This window comes from Onychostruthus taczanowskii, unplaced genomic scaffold, assembly GCF_017590055.1.
Source record: "Onychostruthus taczanowskii isolate IOZ18803 unplaced genomic scaffold, ASM1759005v1 scaffold49, whole genome shotgun sequence".
NCBI lineage: Eukaryota > Metazoa > Chordata > Aves > Passeriformes > Passeridae > Onychostruthus > Onychostruthus taczanowskii.
In genome coordinates this window covers 5,684,946-5,704,851 of record NW_024502458.1, presented here as the reverse complement: position 1 = coordinate 5,704,851, position 19,906 = coordinate 5,684,946, and the positions used below count along the sequence as shown (strand labels likewise).

Below are 19,906 nucleotides of genomic sequence, written 5' to 3'. Positions count from 1 at the left end.
CGCGCCCGCGGCCCCGCCCCGCGGCTTCATGGCGTCGCGGCTGTGCCGGGCGCGGGGCCGCCGCCATTTTGTGCAGCGGGCAGCGAGGCGCCCGCGCGCCAGCGGGGAGCGGCGCCATTTCCTGCCCTCCCCCGGCGCGCGCCGGCAGCGCCTGAGGCGGCGGGGACGGGACGGGCACGGTGAGGGGAAGGGCAGCGCCCCCGGGCCCCCGGGAGCGGATCCGCCTCGGCCGGGGCCATCCGCGCTCCCTTGGGCCCTGCGCGGGCCCCGCGGGGCCGCACGGCCGGGCCCGGGACTGTGGGCGCTCTGCCCTTCCCTTCCCGGCCTCCTGCCGCATTATCTCCGCTGCCATGCCAGCCCGGCTCTGGGGGAGAAGGACGCTCTGCTTAAGGCTGTGCTTGGGAGTGTTGTCCTTACCAGATTTTTAGGTATGGAAACATGTAATAAATAGCCCAAGAGCTCCCAGTGTAAGGCAAGCCAAGCGTGTTAATTCCGTAGGTGATTTCTCAGAAAACCTTGTTGTGCAGTTGATGCGAATTCTTCCCATTGATGGGACGGTAAGCCCTGCTCTGATGGACTTAATGCATCTTTCTGATCATGAGACATGTGAAAACATTTACGTTTTTCTCCAGAACAATAGTTCAAAATTCTTTCAGTCCAAAATTACTGTAGTTGTACAAAACAAAAAAAACCCAAAACCTTATTCCCAAACAGGCCTAATAGCCAACAGTTTTTCTTTCTTAATTTAGTTTCCTAATTGTAAATTTTAAGCCAAATACAAGCTGTAGGCATGAGTTTGTTTCAAGTTACAGCAGCAGTGAAATAACCAAGATAAAATCCTGTTTCTGATTTGCCAACTCCCCTTTCCTTAACAGATTATTATAATCTCTGCAAAATACTACAATCAGTTTCCCGTTCTGATGTGCTTTATGTTTCCACCAATAGTTTGCAAAAAAAGCAGAAATACACAAAATCAGTCACGTGCCATTTAAGATAAAGCTACATATTGATTGAAAAGTAACTAATAATCAGCAACAAAGCTTTTTCACTTGGCTCATTCTGGCTATGTAGAAGGTTCCACAGAGAAAATAATCAACCCTTAAAACTTAGCAGGTATCCCTTAGTAGCCAAAATCACCTGCAAGTTTATTGGCAGGCAGTCAGTATTTATTCCACTGCAGACTTGACAAATGTTGCAGTGACAGTCCTAGGCTACAGGAGATTGGAACAGAGCTTTGTGGTACTATGCTGATACATACTAATAATTCTTTCAAGACAGTGATTAAGGGAAGAAAATATTAACCCAGTATGTTAGCATTAAAAAAAAAAAAAAAGAACCTATTTTTTAATATTTAATGCAGTTGAAGAGAATTCTGGTTGTGCCTAACGTTTGTTTGGAGGAATATTTTGGAGAGGGAAATACAAACCTGAGAGCTGTGCAACTCGAGCAGGACTCTACTGTAAGGATACAGCTACATTCAAAACACCACACTGAAATAAGTGAAGATAAGGATTTGCTTTAGATGTTTATTAATCCAAGGAGATCTTCCATAATAGAAAAAAACAGAGGCTTTAAATTTCCCAGCTCTTCCCTTAGAGTTGCTTTATCCTTGAAAATGGAATGGATAAGTGCAAGTTCTAGGAGGAAGATCAGTTTTTAATCTGACATAAGTGTATCACTGAAATTGATATATTGCATCACAAAATGCGCTATCACCACCAACAACAATGCAAAATTGTTTTGCAATTTATATAAATACATTTCGTGGAGCAAAGGAAAGCAAAGTTCTAGATCCATCTTAAAAAGATGCTCCTTTTGCTAACCAGTCTAGTGACACATAAAAGCACCCTTGAAGTAAGACTATTCCTCACACCAAGATAAAATTCTTCCCTTGACTTGCGACTTGAAAAATATAATTGTTCCAGAACTGACAACAGCACTAAAATTGGTGATTTCCCCCTATTTTTTTGTCATCTGCTTTACACATGAAGCCTTCTCACTGCTGCTGTCACATCTTCTGCCACGAGGCAGAAGGCTTATCTGTCCAAGAGCTCATCATCTGTCCAAAATGGCTCATCTGTCCTCAAAGCTTCTCATGCATTTTTAGGATGCATATGAAGGGACGCAGATACCCAGCCAGCAGATGTTCAGAAATGATTTGTCAAACTGGGTGTTCCCAAGCACTGCAAGGAGAAGGCATGCTGGAAGCACATCTGTCAGCTTTTTCTACAAAAATAAAACCCTGTCTAGAGTGCCTGGGGGCCGGAGCAGCCTGGAAGTGCCCGTGAGTTACAGTCACAAACCCCCAGTGAGCTCTGCTCTGGGCATCCCCTAAAGATGCACAGGCACTACCCCGGCTCTCACACCACCACGAGGATGGATGTTCCCATCCAAGGCTGGCTTTTTTTCCACCTCAGGTGCTTTGCTTTCCAAGTGTCCCTTTGGTAGTGGGCCAGGGCTCCGTGTCCCACCTTGGCCCCCCCGTGTGCAGGGAAGTGTTTGCCAGAGCCAGGCAGCTGCAGTGGGGAGGCTGGAACACCCTCCTGCAGCCTGGGAAGGCAGAGCGTGGGGCTGGGCAGCTCAGCAAGGAAACCCCAAAGCACCACCAAATCCTGCTACTCTGCTGATGCAAAAAACCACACCACACAGACCAATTTTCTGAAGACTGCATTTCGAGTATCATAATATATATATATGTGCATTTCATTTTTACAGATAAAAACTCAGTTTATTTTTAACCTGTATTTAAATTTTGGAGGCTTACATTAAATTAAGGTAGCTTGTTTAATATCAATTGTAACAGCAGGTGACATTTTTATATAAAAAACAGCCTAAAGAAAAAAAAAAAAAAAACAACCCAAACATTTGATTTAAAAGACCTGACACCAATGATCTCAAGGCAAGATCAAACGCCAATGGATTTGCTTTTAGAAAAGAAAAAGGGGGCATTTAAGCCAACCCATTCACAGCCTCTCCCTGCTGGCTTCTTCATACAGTGGTTTTGATAGTGGTCCCAGAGGGAACTGTATTTTGCCTCTCTAGCTAAAATACTAGTTACTATAGCAACTTTGAAGGAAGAAAATTGTGGCTTCAAACTGAAAGATTGGCAAAACTTCAAATACACTGTCTGGATCAGGCAGACAACAGCACACACTAATGCTGCAAGTGCAAAAAGAGGGGGAATGAAATGCAGGAGTAGTGCACCTGCACTACCATGAGCTGGAAAAAGAATATTCTGCACAACTGGGGGGGAAATTGCATTTAAATACCATAGCCCAGATCAGCCAATGACACTGCTGTTTTTAATAGATTGCATATGTAGGTGTTTCACCCATACACTCCAACTGACCTTAAGAACTTCACATCTCATTTACCTGCCTTAGAGAGGATAACTTTTCTTTGTGCTTACAGTACATTTTTGTTCAATTTTCTAGCTTGTACAGTGAGATCTTTAAAAAAAACAAAGGACACGGAGGGTGTTGCTATTTCTTCTTTAGCAGCAATGAAATATCACTAACCCCTTTTTACATATCCGAATTCAAGTCACAACCAGAGGTGACTGCACCACAAAGTCACCAGGTACAAAACTGCTAGTTCATTTTAAATTAATAACTTGAAATTATTTTCCCCAATACATCCCTTATTTTTTATTTTTATAAACAGCAAACATTTTGCTATTTTTGTACATAGGCTAGCAGGCTTGTTTCAATATGAAAGTGCTAATTCATTTACAGATTTATCAGTTATGTAGTGCTACATTAAGTGTCCAATATTCTACATATGAACAATCTTGATAAATGGAAATGATGAAGATTAAGTAAGGCTATCTGATTACCTTATCTTATTTACATTAAAAGAATAGACACCCAGTAGTAGGGATAAAAGGGAAAGAAACTGGGCAAATACTCATACTGCCACAGGTGTAAAAATTAAGTCTGCCTTCTAGCTTGTACTGTAAATGAGACATTTTAAATAGTCCTGCAGCCCATGTCTAGTTTTTTTTTCCTCAGAAAAAGAAAAGCTGCCTTCATGACATCCCCTCTTGATTTCCGATCTCCAAAGCGTGTCATTTGAAGCTTTAAATTCAGATTCTTCCTATCTTCAAAAAAACCTCTGGTTTGCTTTCCAGTATCAGGTTGAATAATCAGGTCCCACTTCTGGGGCTTTTGTCCAATCTATTTATAAATTAGTTTAGAGTGAGTTGTAGATAACATGAACCAGTTCTGGAACCACTATTGGGAGGAACACAAGCTCTTCACTACAATCACACAGTAGCAGGAAAAGTGATAATTCAATTCATTCCTGGGGCAGGGCCTCCAAAATTAAATGAAGTTGGCACAACTGGAGCATTGAATTTGTATCCTCCATGCTTTTCAATCATTTTGGATTCTAAAACAAAACAAAAAAACAGAAGGAAGAAGTTTTAGTGTGTGTGTAGGGGGGAAGACAGACCACTTTGAGTCTCTCGGAGATACAGGTTTAACCTGGGGTTACCCAACCAAGGAATCAGCACCCACAAGTGGAAATCTGTCAGGCCCCACAGAACAGATGGACTATTTACTTATTTTAACTTCTCAAATTCATCAATTTGTACTTCAAAAAGCCCACACTTTAGCTTTTGGACATGACTGTACTTTAGAAACAGGACCAGAATGAATACTGCACTTATAAACTTAGTAACAAGCACACAATTCTTTGCAGTCTAATCAGTAACAGAGCCCATGTGCAAAAAAGTAGTACACAGATATTGGCTAAATTTTTGGTGTTCCTATCTCAATTCAACAATATAAGCAGAAACCACCACTGAAGCACCAGAAAAAGCCTTTTTACACATGCTGCTACCCAAGCAGGTAATTTGGACTTTATCCATCACTGTAACTGCCAGTGATTGTTAAGGTGTCTGGTTTCACCATCCTTCAAACACTGCTGTAAGGACAGGGATTACTGTAAACCAGTCTGAACAGCTCTAATACATGGACAACTGAAGATCAGGTTGGTAATTTAGGTAAAGGCTGTACCTTTACTACAATCTGGATAATGCACAAGGTGGCTTGTATTATTCCCAGGCCAAGATAACACTTATTAATGTCTTATGTTGGTCTTAGTTCTCCTAAATCAGCACAGTTGCAATCTCCCTGGGAATACAGGTCAGCTCATATTATCTGGCAAATCTGCATTTTGGCTCTGGTTCTTTGGAAACAGGCCACAAAGATGTTGCCATGGCTAGTGGAGCATGGAGGGAGAATCCCACACAGCTCCACAGAAGACACATCTCTCAGCATGTGGAAATTCTTCTAAGCTACATTAATAAGGGAGAACTGCATTTCACATCCTTCTAACAGGATATCCCCATGTGTGGTAAGCAGCCTAAAAGTAGTATCAATGTGCTGTGATAGCAGGCAAGAATTTCCCACAGGGATCTGGTTGCTTAAGTTAAACTTCACAATTTCTCTGAAAAAACAGCACAAAAAAACCCAAACAAACAAACACACACCTCAAACTTTTCTGTCTCCATAAAATGCAGTAGTATAAAATTACATCAAAAAATGTCTACTGCTTGACAGGGGTCACAGTGAAACTGTATTTGGTAATCATTAAAACGGGACCATTCTGGACCCAAACAAGCTTTGTGAGGTGATTTAGGCTGTTCTCTCTTTAAAAGCACTTACTAAATGTGTATTCTTACTACCAATATTTTTACTGAAAAATTTATGAATTCTGGTTTGAAACATCTGTAGCAATTGCTCACTAAGACACGGGATATGAGACTGGACTGATCCCTCAACATCCAGTCTTGACTTAAGAGTGTTATATATATTGGCTTATTCTCAAAAGGGAAAACTGAACACAGATTTTAAAATCTGTACAATATGTAATATTTAATAGGCTTAATGATGTGGCTTTACAGATGGTACTTCTTCCATAATTTAAGCATTCTCCTACCCACAGAATCCTTGTCTATCCCCGCTGGACTACGTGACATCTCAGGAAATCATTGATCAGCCACTTGATGTGTTAACATACCTGGAGTTCAACTACCTTCAGGTAATGAAATAAATTGTTTTCAAATCTAAGAAATTAGGACAAATATGCTTTTATTTCCTTGCCTACCTCCCCAAGTGTTTCTAGCATTCCTCTCACCTGCGGTATTGCCACCCAGTTTGTGCCTGGAGGCTGGCAGTTCTAAGAGATCTCTAACAACCCTGTTTTGATGGAGCCATTCTCAGGCTTGAATTGCAGGCCTTTTCTGTACTGTGCTTCTTGAGCACAGGCAGGGCACTGACAGAGCAAGGAGGCACGACTGGCATAAAGGGTGCAAGTACCGTGTGCTGCCCGCCGCTGATCCGCCAGGGTCGCTATGTCCTGCAGCTGCTTCCTCTGCTCCTCGTTAAGGCCCTGGGTCAAAGCCTGGTACCACGCAGGGTTACGGTTCTGAATTGCTGCAGCAGGAAGAAAACATAAGCAAAAGGAAAGTGTTGATTAAAATGTTCTAGAACTCAAACCTTACTCACTCACTGCCATTTTAATCAGAGTAATATTCTGGTTTATGGTTACATAATTCAAGACATTTAAACACTAGTATAGCCTTCAGACTTCTTGCCTACCACTATAAATTCATTCAAGCAACTTCCTCTGCTATTGAAGTTTAACAATAGCATCTCCTTTTCAAAGACAGAAATGGTTCAAACACATATTGGAAAGCTTGTTTGGAAGTTTTGAACAAGTTCTAGTTAACAACAGTGTACACTAAAGCTGAAATGTAACTTGTTGGCCAGGAAAAGAAATACAGTTACTTACTCTGAAAAATTGTTTTAAATATTTGATATTCATCAATAGGGTTATCTTCATCATCAATAATTGTGGAATAACCTTCCAAAGCAGTCTCTTCAGCATCATCTTCTTCCCAGTCTTCATCATCTCCATCTTCACCTGCCTGTTTTGCTAGAATTTCAAGATATTCTTGACCATCTTCATCAATGTCATCTTCATCACTTCCCAGCTCCTCTGAGTTAATTATAAACAAACAAAAGTTTATCTTGAAAACGTCAAGAACAATTCTTTAGAAATGTGGCTAATTAGATAAAACAGGCAGTGGAAGTGGCAACAATACCGTGCAGGCTGGAAAGGGGGAAGCTCTTTTAACTCAGCCCTGGAAGTCAGTTTTTAAGAGAGTGGAAAGTATGTCAGATATACTTAAAAGTTGTCAAAAGATGTTCATTGTTCTACTGCAGTGCTTCATTTTTGGAATTAGGATACTCAGAAGAATTCCACAAAGGAACTCAGTATCTCCATCATTAAAAAATGAAACATACAAAATTACATCAAAGGTTCTGTCTACATACCTGTTTCCTCATCTTCTTCAGCTTCATCATCATCATCACTGTCATTTTCATGCTCTGCATGACAGGCATATGCTCTTTTCAATCCATTAAATAAAAGGATAAAAGCTGGCAGGATCTGCCCAGCAACTTGATTTAAAACCTGTGGTATTTGCTCCAGATCAATAAGAGCACACAGGCCAAGCACACACATTTTTCTGTCATGGAGTCTACAAAACAGAAGAGTAGAACAGTTGCAAGTTCTGTCATGATTTACAAGCAGGTCGTACACAGGTGTATCACAGAGAATCATCTCCAGAAGTACAAACACTTACCCCAGGAAACAGTCCACATCATTAAGCCACTGAGTTATGAAGTGATTGGTGACAGGCTCCACATTATTGGGGAAACGAAGATTTTCCAACGTGTTTAATAGTAAATGAGGATTGTAATACAAAGCAGCTATGGCAACCTGGAGGCACATGGTTCGCAGTTCACTGGTTTTCACTTCTCTGGTCAGTCTCTCCAAGGCAGCTTCCACAAACAAGGGTATGCACTGGACAGGGAGAACAGTCACACTCAGTGATCAAAAATAAAACTCGTCATTCTGTACTTCAACAGCGTGGCACATAAACACAGATGGCATAAAACTGAGTCATTTTTGATTGCCAGCAGCAGTCAGATACAAAGATGAAATGAAAATGTGAAAATATTTAAACACATGGATTTGTAACATCCTGCACAGCAAATGTAACTTCTGGTTCTGTAATCCTGTGTATTAAAAATGGAAAATAGAGAAAATGTATACACTAGAAAGTCCAGAAAAATCAACTTATTCATCTCTCAAATTCCAACTGCCATATGTACATAATGAAGTCCCTGATCCCTCTATTACATTGATTTGGATTCTAGGAACTTCATTTTCATTCTTCATTATTTCAAAGCTATGAGGTTGACAGAATAATTTTCATTAAATATTCACTAGAATTAACTTAGAATGCAATTAATTGACTTTTTAGAACCAAGATGGTCCTGAGGTGGCACTCTTCTAGACTCAGAAAAACACCAGTTTTGCAGTGTCCTAACTTCTGGGACCAAAATGTGCAGTGCTGTCAATGAGTAACACTGACAGGATTATCAGCTGCACCACATGAAGTGCTCATAACAAATCTCAATACATAATCAATTCATACTACACAATAACTATTTTTAAAGTATTAGTTGAAGCAACCAAAATCATTACCAACCTGATCAATGCCACGCCCTTTACACTGAAGAATAATTACTTCTAACAGCTTTGCTGCATGACATTCTGCATCTTCTCCAGCAACTCCTGTAAGGACCTGAAACACAGCCATTACTGGTGGTGTATCCCCTCAAAGAGTACTCTCTAAACACTGCTTTGCTTTGAAAATCTGGTATGGACACGGGATATGAGACTGGACTGATCCCTCAACATCCAGTCTTGACTTAAGAGTGTTATATATATTGGCTTATTCTCAAAAGGGAAAACTGAACACAGATTTTAAAATCTGTACAATATGTAATATTTAATAGGCTTAATGATGTGGCTTTACAGATGGTACTTCTTCCATAATTTAAGCATTCTCCTACCCACAGAATCCTTGTCTATCCCCGCTGGACTACGTGACATCTCAGGAAATCATTGATCAGCCACTTGATGTGTTAACATACCTGGAGTTCAACTACCTTCAGGTAATGAAATAAATTGTTTTCAAATCTAAGAAATTAGGACAAATATGCTTTTATTTCCTTGCCTACCTCCCCAAGTGTTTCTAGCATTCCTCTCACCTGCGGTATTGCCACCCAGTTTGTGCCTGGAGGCTGGCAGTTCTAAGAGATCTCTAACAACCCTGTTTTGATGGAGCCATTCTCAGGCTTGAATTGCAGGCCTTTTCTGTACTGTGCTTCTTGAGCACAGGCAGGGCACTGACAGAGCAAGGAGGCACGACTGGCATAAAGGGTGCAAGTACCGTGTGCTGCCCGCCGCTGATCCGCCAGGGTCGCTATGTCCTGCAGCTGCTTCCTCTGCTCCTCGTTAAGGCCCTGGGTCAAAGCCTGGTACCACGCAGGGTTACGGTTCTGAATTGCTGCAGCAGGAAGAAAACATAAGCAAAAGGAAAGTGTTGATTAAAATGTTCTAGAACTCAAACCTTACTCACTCACTGCCATTTTAATCAGAGTAATATTCTGGTTTATGGTTACATAATTCAAGACATTTAAACACTAGTATAGCCTTCAGACTTCTTGCCTACCACTATAAATTCATTCAAGCAACTTCCTCTGCTATTGAAGTTTAACAATAGCATCTCCTTTTCAAAGACAGAAATGGTTCAAACACATATTGGAAAGCTTGTTTGGAAGTTTTGAACAAGTTCTAGTTAACAACAGTGTACACTAAAGCTGAAATGTAACTTGTTGGCCAGGAAAAGAAATACAGTTACTTACTCTGAAAAATTGTTTTAAATATTTGATATTCATCAATAGGGTTATCTTCATCATCAATAATTGTGGAATAACCTTCCAAAGCAGTCTCTTCAGCATCATCTTCTTCCCAGTCTTCATCATCTCCATCTTCACCTGCCTGTTTTGCTAGAATTTCAAGATATTCTTGACCATCTTCATCAATGTCATCTTCATCACTTCCCAGCTCCTCTGAGTTAATTATAAACAAACAAAAGTTTATCTTGAAAACGTCAAGAACAATTCTTTAGAAATGTGGCTAATTAGATAAAACAGGCAGTGGAAGTGGCAACAATACCGTGCAGGCTGGAAAGGGGGAAGCTCTTTTAACTCAGCCCTGGAAGTCAGTTTTTAAGAGAGTGGAAAGTATGTCAGATATACTTAAAAGTTGTCAAAAGATGTTCATTGTTCTACTGCAGTGCTTCATTTTTGGAATTAGGATACTCAGAAGAATTCCACAAAGGAACTCAGTATCTCCATCATTAAAAAATGAAACATACAAAATTACATCAAAGGTTCTGTCTACATACCTGTTTCCTCATCTTCTTCAGCTTCATCATCATCATCACTGTCATTTTCATGCTCTGCATGACAGGCATATGCTCTTTTCAATCCATTAAATAAAAGGATAAAAGCTGGCAGGATCTGCCCAGCAACTTGATTTAAAACCTGTGGTATTTGCTCCAGATCAATAAGAGCACACAGGCCAAGCACACACATTTTTCTGTCATGGAGTCTACAAAACAGAAGAGTAGAACAGTTGCAAGTTCTGTCATGATTTACAAGCAGGTCGTACACAGGTGTATCACAGAGAATCATCTCCAGAAGTACAAACACTTACCCCAGGAAACAGTCCACATCATTAAGCCACTGAGTTATGAAGTGATTGGTGACAGGCTCCACATTATTGGGGAAACGAAGATTTTCCAACGTGTTTAATAGTAAATGAGGATTGTAATACAAAGCAGCTATGGCAACCTGGAGGCACATGGTTCGCAGTTCACTGGTTTTCACTTCTCTGGTCAGTCTCTCCAAGGCAGCTTCCACAAACAAGGGTATGCACTGGACAGGGAGAACAGTCACACTCAGTGATCAAAAATAAAACTCGTCATTCTGTACTTCAACAGCGTGGCACATAAACACAGATGGCATAAAACTGAGTCATTTTTGATTGCCAGCAGCAGTCAGATACAAAGATGAAATGAAAATGTGAAAATATTTAAACACATGGATTTGTAACATCCTGCACAGCAAATGTAACTTCTGGTTCTGTAATCCTGTGTATTAAAAATGGAAAATAGAGAAAATGTATACACTAGAAAGTCCAGAAAAATCAACTTATTCATCTCTCAAATTCCAACTGCCATATGTACATAATGAAGTCCCTGATCCCTCTATTACATTGATTTGGATTCTAGGAACTTCATTTTCATTCTTCATTATTTCAAAGCTATGAGGTTGACAGAATAATTTTCATTAAATATTCACTAGAATTAACTTAGAATGCAATTAATTGACTTTTTAGAACCAAGATGGTCCTGAGGTGGCACTCTTCTAGACTCAGAAAAACACCAGTTTTGCAGTGTCCTAACTTCTGGGACCAAAATGTGCAGTGCTGTCAATGAGTAACACTGACAGGATTATCAGCTGCACCACATGAAGTGCTCATAACAAATCTCAATACATAATCAATTCATACTACACAATAACTATTTTTAAAGTATTAGTTGAAGCAACCAAAATCATTACCAACCTGATCAATGCCACGCCCTTTACACTGAAGAATAATTACTTCTAACAGCTTTGCTGCATGACATTCTGCATCTTCTCCAGCAACTCCTGTAAGGACCTGAAACACAGCCATTACTGGTGGTGTATCCCCTCAAAGAGTACTCTCTAAACACTGCTTTGCTTTGAAAATCTGGTATGAATTTACCCCCTCTAACAAGGCCAGCATTAGCAGCCAGATCTACAGCAATGGCTCAGTGTGACAGCCAGAGACTGGAAACTGCTGAAAGTGGGCAAAACTAACCAAATGTACAAATATTCAAGAACTCTATGGATGCTGAGCATACCACAGATACAGTAAAAGCACCAGCTGGCATTTTGCCAAGGATTATTTCCATACACAAAAGAAAAATGTTACTTATCCATCAATGTACTGAATTTTATAGAAGTTTTATTTACAAAAATGGGATATCCAGTGGAAGACCATGCAATACCTAAAACTTGTGTTAAAAATTCACTGTGCTCAACACCAATCACTAAGTGGTCATGACAGGCTAATTTTATATGTAAGATTCCAAGAAATTACAAATATCCCAATTGGCCTGATTGCAACTTGTTTTCAAACAAAGGCTGGCAAGAGTTATTCACTAGTATTTATAGAATACTAAAGTAGTTATTCACGGTAATATTTAAACATCTTCAAAAGAATTACTCAGGAAATACCACAGGCAGCACAGCTGACAGTTCACCAAAGCTCTTATATAGACACCACACACCATATCCAGGAGTGGAAATCTGAAATCCCCACATATTACTATTAGAGATGATAAAACATTAACACACATCTTACAAAAAAGGACTCCTTTCCTCACATGGTGCTAACACTCTGGAAAGCTGTATGTTCTACATTTTGACTGGACAAAGAAAGCCCAGTAACAAACTAAAATACAGAAACCCTGCCCAAAAGTGCCTGGACTGAGTCAGACCAACTTCATTCTGCTCCCAGCTTTCACCACTGATGTGCAGGAACTTGGGAAAACAACTTCCTATCTGTCCCTTTACCTTCCATCCCTACACACTTATTTAGCTAGCAGGTCTCAGACCTTCAGCACACATGCAGCACGTGCATCCTGGCCATGGTGAGGATACAAATCCCAGATGAAAGAATCCACCTACCTTTTGCAATCTGTCTTGCATGCCCATATGCACAAAGTGTATTGCACAAAAACTGCTTTGTTTATTCTGCTTTTGTTGTGTAGGATTTATTTTTCCCTTCAGCTAAAGCATGTATCTGAAATTTTCATGTAATCTCTTTAAATCTCTCTGCAATAACTTAGTAATTTAGGAATCTTAGAGGATGTTAGATAGCAAAATGCTTTAAGGAGCAGAAGTCAGAAGCTGCTGTGGAAAAAAGTACCCAGTTTAACACGGTTATTTCTTCAGAGATGGCAGGTTTTGTTACCACACAGGAATTTACTCACCTTCTTGCACATACTGTAGATCATTTCAAGATATTTTGTGTCTGACAGAAGTGTATCTGTATCAACAGTCACATAATTATGCAAGAGAGGCATCATATCTGTATATGTAAAAGAAGAATGATCACATTAGGTATCATCTGTGTGCTATTAAAATCAGGTTGAAATCTGTGTATTAATAATTACAGTTCTTGCTTAATGTTTGCCAAGATAAGTCTGCAAGTCATAGGTGCCTTAGCAAAACAAGTCTGGTAGCTGCAAGAGCAAAAAATACTTCAGGTGTAACCTCACTTGAGTGTTCTCCTAACATTTCAGTTATGATGCAATTCATTGTACGGCTGAAATCGCATCCATGAAACCCTCTGGCTCCCTGATTTATTTATATTACTTACCAGTAAAATAATCAAAACCATCCTGCTGGAAGACTTCAAACACAAGAGGAAGAAGCTGCCACATTTGTGCAGAAACCTGTTGGCAGGTCAGACTATGAGCCAAGGAAAAGATCTCCTCGTAGAACTCTAAAACAAACAGAATCTAGGTAAATAGCATGCCAATCCCATGCACTTCTAAAAGTAAGCCAGCAGAAGTACAGATACCTAATACATGCTGCTGCAAAACTGTTCCAATCACTTGCAAACAGATCCCTTCCAGCTGCTGGGTAATCTGAAAAAAAAAAAATAAAAAGAACAGGTAATGACTATTTTCAATACCTTGGAGTGAAAATTAAACACATTTTAAAATTTTTCAAAGCAGCTTCTATATATACAATATAGTTTTTAAGAACTATTAGAAATGTCTCACATTTTAGAGCACTAGATGTGTAAGAGCAGCACTCAGCTAAGGATTTGCAAGGTAACTTTCAATACAAGGCAGTTTTTGAATATGGAAGAATCTCATTGTAGGGTGTCCTTTAAATAGAAAAGCCTGACTAACCCTCTGCACCAGTTCAGTCCCATTAAAACACTGTAAGAAAAAATATATATATATGTCAAAGCAGTAAACAATGGAAATCACAGGAGGTATTTCCTCTTCCAGAAAAGAAATTAAAAACAAAAAAACTCCAAAAAAATCCTAAATACCAAACCACTTCCCAAACCTAGCTTAGGACATTCATATGGTATGGTGACCATCAGTGTAAATGCTGGTCCTACAGATTCAGTCAGTGTTCCCAGTTAGTATATATTAGTCCATGGAATAGCTAACAAAACAGTCATTAACCTGTTGAGGGCACTCACCTTGCACAGGGACAAGTAAAGGCTCAGTTTCTGGTTTTAGTTATGCAGAACAGGATTTGAACCTAACCTGCTAAATACTTTATCTCTTGGAACACTGGTCATGCTGTAGGAGATGTCTATAAATATAAATGTTTACTGGTCAACATTTTCAAATTGAGCCCCTCAGGACTACCATATTGTTACACAGACTTTTCATTCAGAAAGCAAGGATTTGCTGACAAAAACAAGTACAAGCAACAAGAAAATGAGCTGAGCTGGTCCTGGTGTGGCAGCACTGAATTCTTGGGAATTCCCTTGGGAATTTAATGCTGCTTCTTTGGTGAAGTCTTCAGAGCCCTACAGCTTATTACTGAACTTTTTAGTCACTAAAAAACTATAACGTATTTATTAAAAGACTGTAGCTGACTTTGTCAAGAAAGATTTTAATGAGAAATAGCATCTTTTGAACTGGCTGTACTCTGGACAGAAGTGACTCCATTCAGTACACCAAAACAAAATGACAGAAGTTTTAATGCCAAAGGAAAATTCTCCAGGGCAGATGAGGCAGGTAAAAGCCACCATCTCTGAGCACAGCCACCAGAGCTGTATTTATCCACATCGATTCTGTCACAGAGAGCAAACCCAGCCAGCAGAGTCAATGTTTGCAGCTATGTGAAGCTTTATCTGTTTTGTTTGAAGGGCAGACCTCATAAAATCAGAAGTGTGTTCTCAGCTGAGCTGACAGAGCTCCACCTGTTACAGACACATTGCTTCTACTATTTGAACAAGAAGCTGGATTCTTATGGGAAATACTGTGGCAACATTTATGCTCCATTACTGCATGCATTTCATTAGAAATGCGACCCACTCTGTTACAACTTTGCTACATGATAAGTACTTCACTATTTTCTGTTTTAAGATCTTTTTGTCCAAAAGGACAGTTTTTCATGTAACAATGCTAGGACTATAAAAGACTTACAGTGTTCTTAGATCATACATATCAGCTTTAAAGTAATTTTTACTTACTTCCTTGTGATCTTCAACTACACTGAGAAGTGTATCGATAGTATTCAAGATTCCCATTGCTGTCACTGCTTTGTCATCACTGCCCTCTTCATCTGGACCAGTCTGGATCACCTGGTTAAATGTCATTGCCTGCACATAATAGCAGAACAACCCATAAATGTGTCATGAAATTGTGAAAGTCTGGCACTCTACACAATTTCAGAAGGACTTCTGCTCAGAAAACGTGTACAAATAATAACAGGTGACTGCTCTGCTCCAAAATTTCTTCTCAGGATGATAAAATTTGGATGTTAAACCATTGGATCTGTCTTTACCCTTTGTCTACTTCTGAATAAAAATATATAAATGACATTATGTCCCATGCCAAAGAATACATTTTCCCTTGGTAAGTTCTTCTGACACAAGGTTTCTTCAGTAGCTAAACTACATCAGAACTCTTGGCAGGCATTCCCAGAGAGGACACACTAACAACTCCACTGTAACTCCAAGGCCTTTAATAGGGAAGCACTGAGCTGACCTCTGCTTTTGCAACCATTAATACAACTTGCTAGATATGGCCATTGAAGCTCTGAATTCCTCCTGCAGATTCAACTTTATTTTCACACCAAACTTTTAATTTAAAATCTACTCTTTAATATTATAAAACAGACAACCTAAGTGACATTTTAGAGACTACCTAAAATGTGCTACCAATCTCATTATTACCACTATTGGGAGGAAATATGCAAAGATTTCACAAATGCTTCTAGAATTTTTTAATATTATAAAACAGACAACCTAAGTGACATTTTAGAGACTGCTTCTAGAATTATTCTTAGAGAAATTTCTACTCAGTGTAAGTTATGAAGCCACTTCTGATGAAACACTGTCTAAATGTAGAAGAAAATTACTTGTATCAATGCCCTTAGACTGGAGCAACAAGAACTATTAATTGATGGTCAGACTCAACTATCAATTTTAAATACCAATCTTTCCCATATTAAACATCTTCCCAAGCCACCATGAAGTCTCACCAAATGCTGTGTCATTTCTACTGCAATTGGGGTAACTTCTTCACTATATTCACAGATCATCTTCTGAATCACATTAGTAAGATCATCATTTTCAGTCTCTCTTATAATATGAAGCAAAGCTTGCATTACAGGTCTAATGAATGGAGTAATATATTCTTTAGCTGTAAAACAGGTGGAATGTTTGAATTAACAGTCTTAGAAAAACACAGATCAGTTTAAGAACCTACACCTCAAATAACTTTATTTAGTACTTCAGCATTAACATGCCAAAACCATGAGTAGTATAAATCATTATAGGAATACTACCATTCAGAACAAATTTCAAGAATATATAACAAGAGGATTGAAATTTAAGTATGAAAACCAGAGCGCTGCAGTCTGAATTAAAAAAATACAAGATTACTGATCAATGCAAATGTTAATTGAATGGGAATTGGTACGTATGCACCTTCGTCAAATTACCTGAAGTAGTAAATATATAATTTATGTTTGTTTTGTGGCTTTTATGTCAGCTTAGGAGTACTAAGCCATGTAAAACCTGCCTGGATCAGGACAATTTTTTTTGCTTTAAATAAATTTCAACATGAACGAACACATGCCAAGACAGATATTGCAACTCTATTATTAGGTGCTATAAAACTGGATTTACTGTACCATGAAGCTCTTGTTTTTACCATGTTTAATAATCATAATGTCTTATAATGTCAAAATGCAATTTATTTTAAAAAATTCAACTTTTCTAGCTGAAAAATTAGAGTAAATGATTACAAGTTACAATTGCAAGAGGGAAATTAACATCAGGGAAGAAGAGAACAAGTCTGCCTGAACATCACAAAGTTAACACCTATTCCATTAAAGTTTGCTGTAGCTGTAAGAAAAAGCTCCTACCTTTCTCTTGATTACTGATGAGAACTTGAAGAGCTATTGCAGCTTCCACTTTCACAGGCATTTCCCTATCATCTATCAGACACCTTCTCGTGAGTTCTAAGGCTGTCTGGAGATTCTGGTCACTTTTAAATTTGACTTCACAGAAATAATGAAGAACCCAGCAAGCCTGAAAACAAAACCAGTGAAGAAATTCAGAGCACCAAAACCTACAAAGAGGATTATCAACTGTTTGTCTACCCATAACCTACACAAATCATTGCATCTGAGGTGCAACTCCTGAAGAATAAAGATACTTAAGACTTTTCAGCGATGAAGATGTTTGAGAGTGTGGAGGCTGGTCAGTGGGAGGCTGTCCTGCAGACATCACTAAACCAGTACTATGATCTCAGGTTCATCTTTGGCCACAGGTTTTGTGTGAGCAGTACAGTCCATGTGCAAAACACACACAGACCCTACCACCAGACACAGATGGGAAACTGTGCACACAGCGCTGCAGCCATTCCAAAACTACACAGGGGCTAGCTATAATCACATGTAAAAACTGGTACTCATCCCTGGAAAAGGTGTACCATTTCTTATGAAAAAGGTGCAGAAAGGAGAGCCTCCTTGAGAGGGAAGAAGTTGCAGATTTCTGAATTCTTCAGTTGGAACAGTGTATCTCACCAGTAAATGCCACACTTTCTTACCCGTGCTCTCATGTATCCCAGCTCGCTGCTGAAGAGAGGGAACACATGATTCTGCAACATATATTCCATCTGATCCTTATAGATCTTTTTCTGTCAAAATATGAAGGGAAGCACATCAGTTTAAAACTTCATTTAAAAATGTATTTCTCTCCCAGTAAAAAAGTCACACATGATAAAGTGTGAAGAGTGTAACAAACCCTCAGACTTTCACTCATCCCTTTTTTAAAGTCAATTACGCAACAATGATCTCCTATATTAGTAATTAAACTTGGATCATACAAGGATTTTTTACCTTTTCAGTCATAATAGTTCTCCAGCCATTTTTTGACCCCAAGAGACACCTTTCAGTTGGCAGCACATGGGCACCAAAAGTAAAAGTGATCAGGGAAACTGCTTAGAGCTGTGGTCCAAATACAAATCCATGCCAAGCATCTATTTTGCTAGCATTTTAATGAGCAACATCTCAAATTTCATTTTATTTCCTCTCTTCTAGACACAAAAAACAGTCCATTAAATAAACAGCCTCTCACTGGATGCACTTTTTTCCTTTCTTCCACAAAAAAGGGAATGTAATTAAGTGAAGCACAGAAATGGTGTAGTAATTCTCAGCAGAAGCACAGAACTTAAAGGAACTTAATAATCTGAACTTGAACATGACCTATAAAACTTCGCTAATTAAGTAATTAAGCTGACATTAAACCCAAAACAATTAAGTTCAACAGCTTAAAAAAAACTGGCAGCAATTCAGAAACTTGTGAACTCAGAGCTATTTGCATTTCTTCTAAGGCACTGTATGTTAGAGAAAGTATAGGAGGGGCAAAAAAAAAAAGGATGAAAAGAACCACTAGATTTGTTCTGCTTACTTTTAGGAGAATTTCAGCCAAAGAACCAATCATATGTAAAGCACCATCCTTCTTGCGAGGATCAGCGTTTGGCTCCGTAAGGATTTGATAACAAAAGCCCATTGTCTTCTGCAGGACCTAGATTACATGTAAGGTTAGTCATAGTATTCCAGTCATTCCAGTCAATCATCCCAGGTACCATTTTCTGTGCTCTGAAATGCTACAATATCTAATAGCCTGCTCCAAGTGTGGAATTTGGGCAATGTTTTATGTCTTTGTTACAAACACACAATATTCTGTCAAGAATGGGTCCTAGGGGAATTTGCAAATGAAAAAATCATAAATAGACCAGTGCAAAATAAATTTGGAATTTCAAATTTTAGTGTACTATGATATGAGAGCAGAAAAGTAAAACTTTTATTAATAGCTCTTTCAGCAAATAAACTGAATTTAGCTGGTGGTATTTCAGTATAATCCTTGAACAACTTACCTCTTTCCTTTTACTACACGATGTAAACAATAATGTCTGAGCAGCAGTTGTTGGAGAAATGAAGTCTTCAAATACATCTGTTAAATAACATTGTAACAGTTTTAAATTCCAGTCCTTTACTACAGTTCATGATCCCAATGTATTTAATACGAAAAAAAAGCACCCTTCAGGTGGTTAATCATGCTTTCTTGCTAGAGATATTCCAAGGCCAAAGAGTTACATGTGGTTGGATACATATGTTTCATATTTTTCATGATGACTGCCTCTACATGTCTAATTTGAAGTTCATCTCTTATTTTTAAGATAAATCTTTTTTAACAGCAGAAGCAGACATAACATTCAAGTTTCGACACGGATGTTATTTGCTCTACAGGCCAGCACACACAATTAATTGGGTTAAAAAATGCTGTTTTTCATTTCTCTGCAGAAGAGGATTATCAGAGCCTTGTGTAATAGCTGTAGTGTTTACAGGTATGCCTCTGACCTGAGGGATAAAAACTCCCAAACCCCTCCAGATTCCTAGCTCTAGCCACATAAACATTCCTAATGAAGGGAAGAATTTGTTCAGGGAGTCTGAAGTATTTTTTTTGTTCCCAGCCTCAGAGGACTGCACAGACTTAAGAGTAAACCCCAACATAAAGCAGCAGAGCACAGGAGGTGAAATGGGACAAGTCTGGAATGCCAGGCTTACTCCATATTGTGTCATTTATCACTGGGGTAAATCTGCTCTGAACTGTG

General features: G+C 39.0%; 1 protein-coding gene, 1 long non-coding RNA gene and 1 other non-coding gene across 3 annotated transcripts in view; 1 reads left to right on the top strand and 2 right to left on the bottom strand.

Annotated features, from left to right (window-relative positions):
* The first annotated feature begins 59 nt into the window (after positions 1-59).
* Positions 60-6,074, top strand: LOC121341508. The gene is made up of 2 exons (XR_005953438.1): positions 60-428; positions 5,950-6,074. It is a non-coding gene; the product is annotated as an uncharacterized LOC121341508 (long non-coding RNA).
* Positions 1,507-19,906, bottom strand: part of IPO7 (importin 7) — a 37,274-nt gene continuing 18,874 nt past the window's right edge. Inside the window, exons 11-25 of the mRNA XM_041415036.1 lie at positions 19,169-19,245; positions 18,700-18,816; positions 17,837-17,926; positions 17,151-17,316; positions 16,263-16,423; positions 15,250-15,378; positions 13,606-13,672; positions 13,402-13,527; positions 13,013-13,110; positions 11,557-11,652; positions 10,645-10,865; positions 10,334-10,539; positions 9,789-9,995; positions 9,314-9,430; positions 1,507-4,389 (exon numbers count right to left, since the gene is read on the bottom strand). Coding sequence (XP_041270970.1) covers positions 4,292-4,389; positions 9,314-9,430; positions 9,789-9,995; positions 10,334-10,539; positions 10,645-10,865; positions 11,557-11,652; positions 13,013-13,110; positions 13,402-13,527; positions 13,606-13,672; positions 15,250-15,378; positions 16,263-16,423; positions 17,151-17,316; positions 17,837-17,926; positions 18,700-18,816; positions 19,169-19,245 — 1,976 coding nt within the window. The 3' untranslated portion in view covers positions 1,507-4,291. The remainder of the gene's footprint in view (positions 4,390-9,313; positions 9,431-9,788; positions 9,996-10,333; positions 10,540-10,644; positions 10,866-11,556; positions 11,653-13,012; positions 13,111-13,401; positions 13,528-13,605; positions 13,673-15,249; positions 15,379-16,262; positions 16,424-17,150; positions 17,317-17,836; positions 17,927-18,699; positions 18,817-19,168; positions 19,246-19,906) is intronic.
* On the bottom strand, positions 17,464-17,644 carry LOC121341590. The gene has a single exon (XR_005953450.1). It is a non-coding gene; the product is annotated as a small nucleolar RNA SNORA23 (small nucleolar RNA).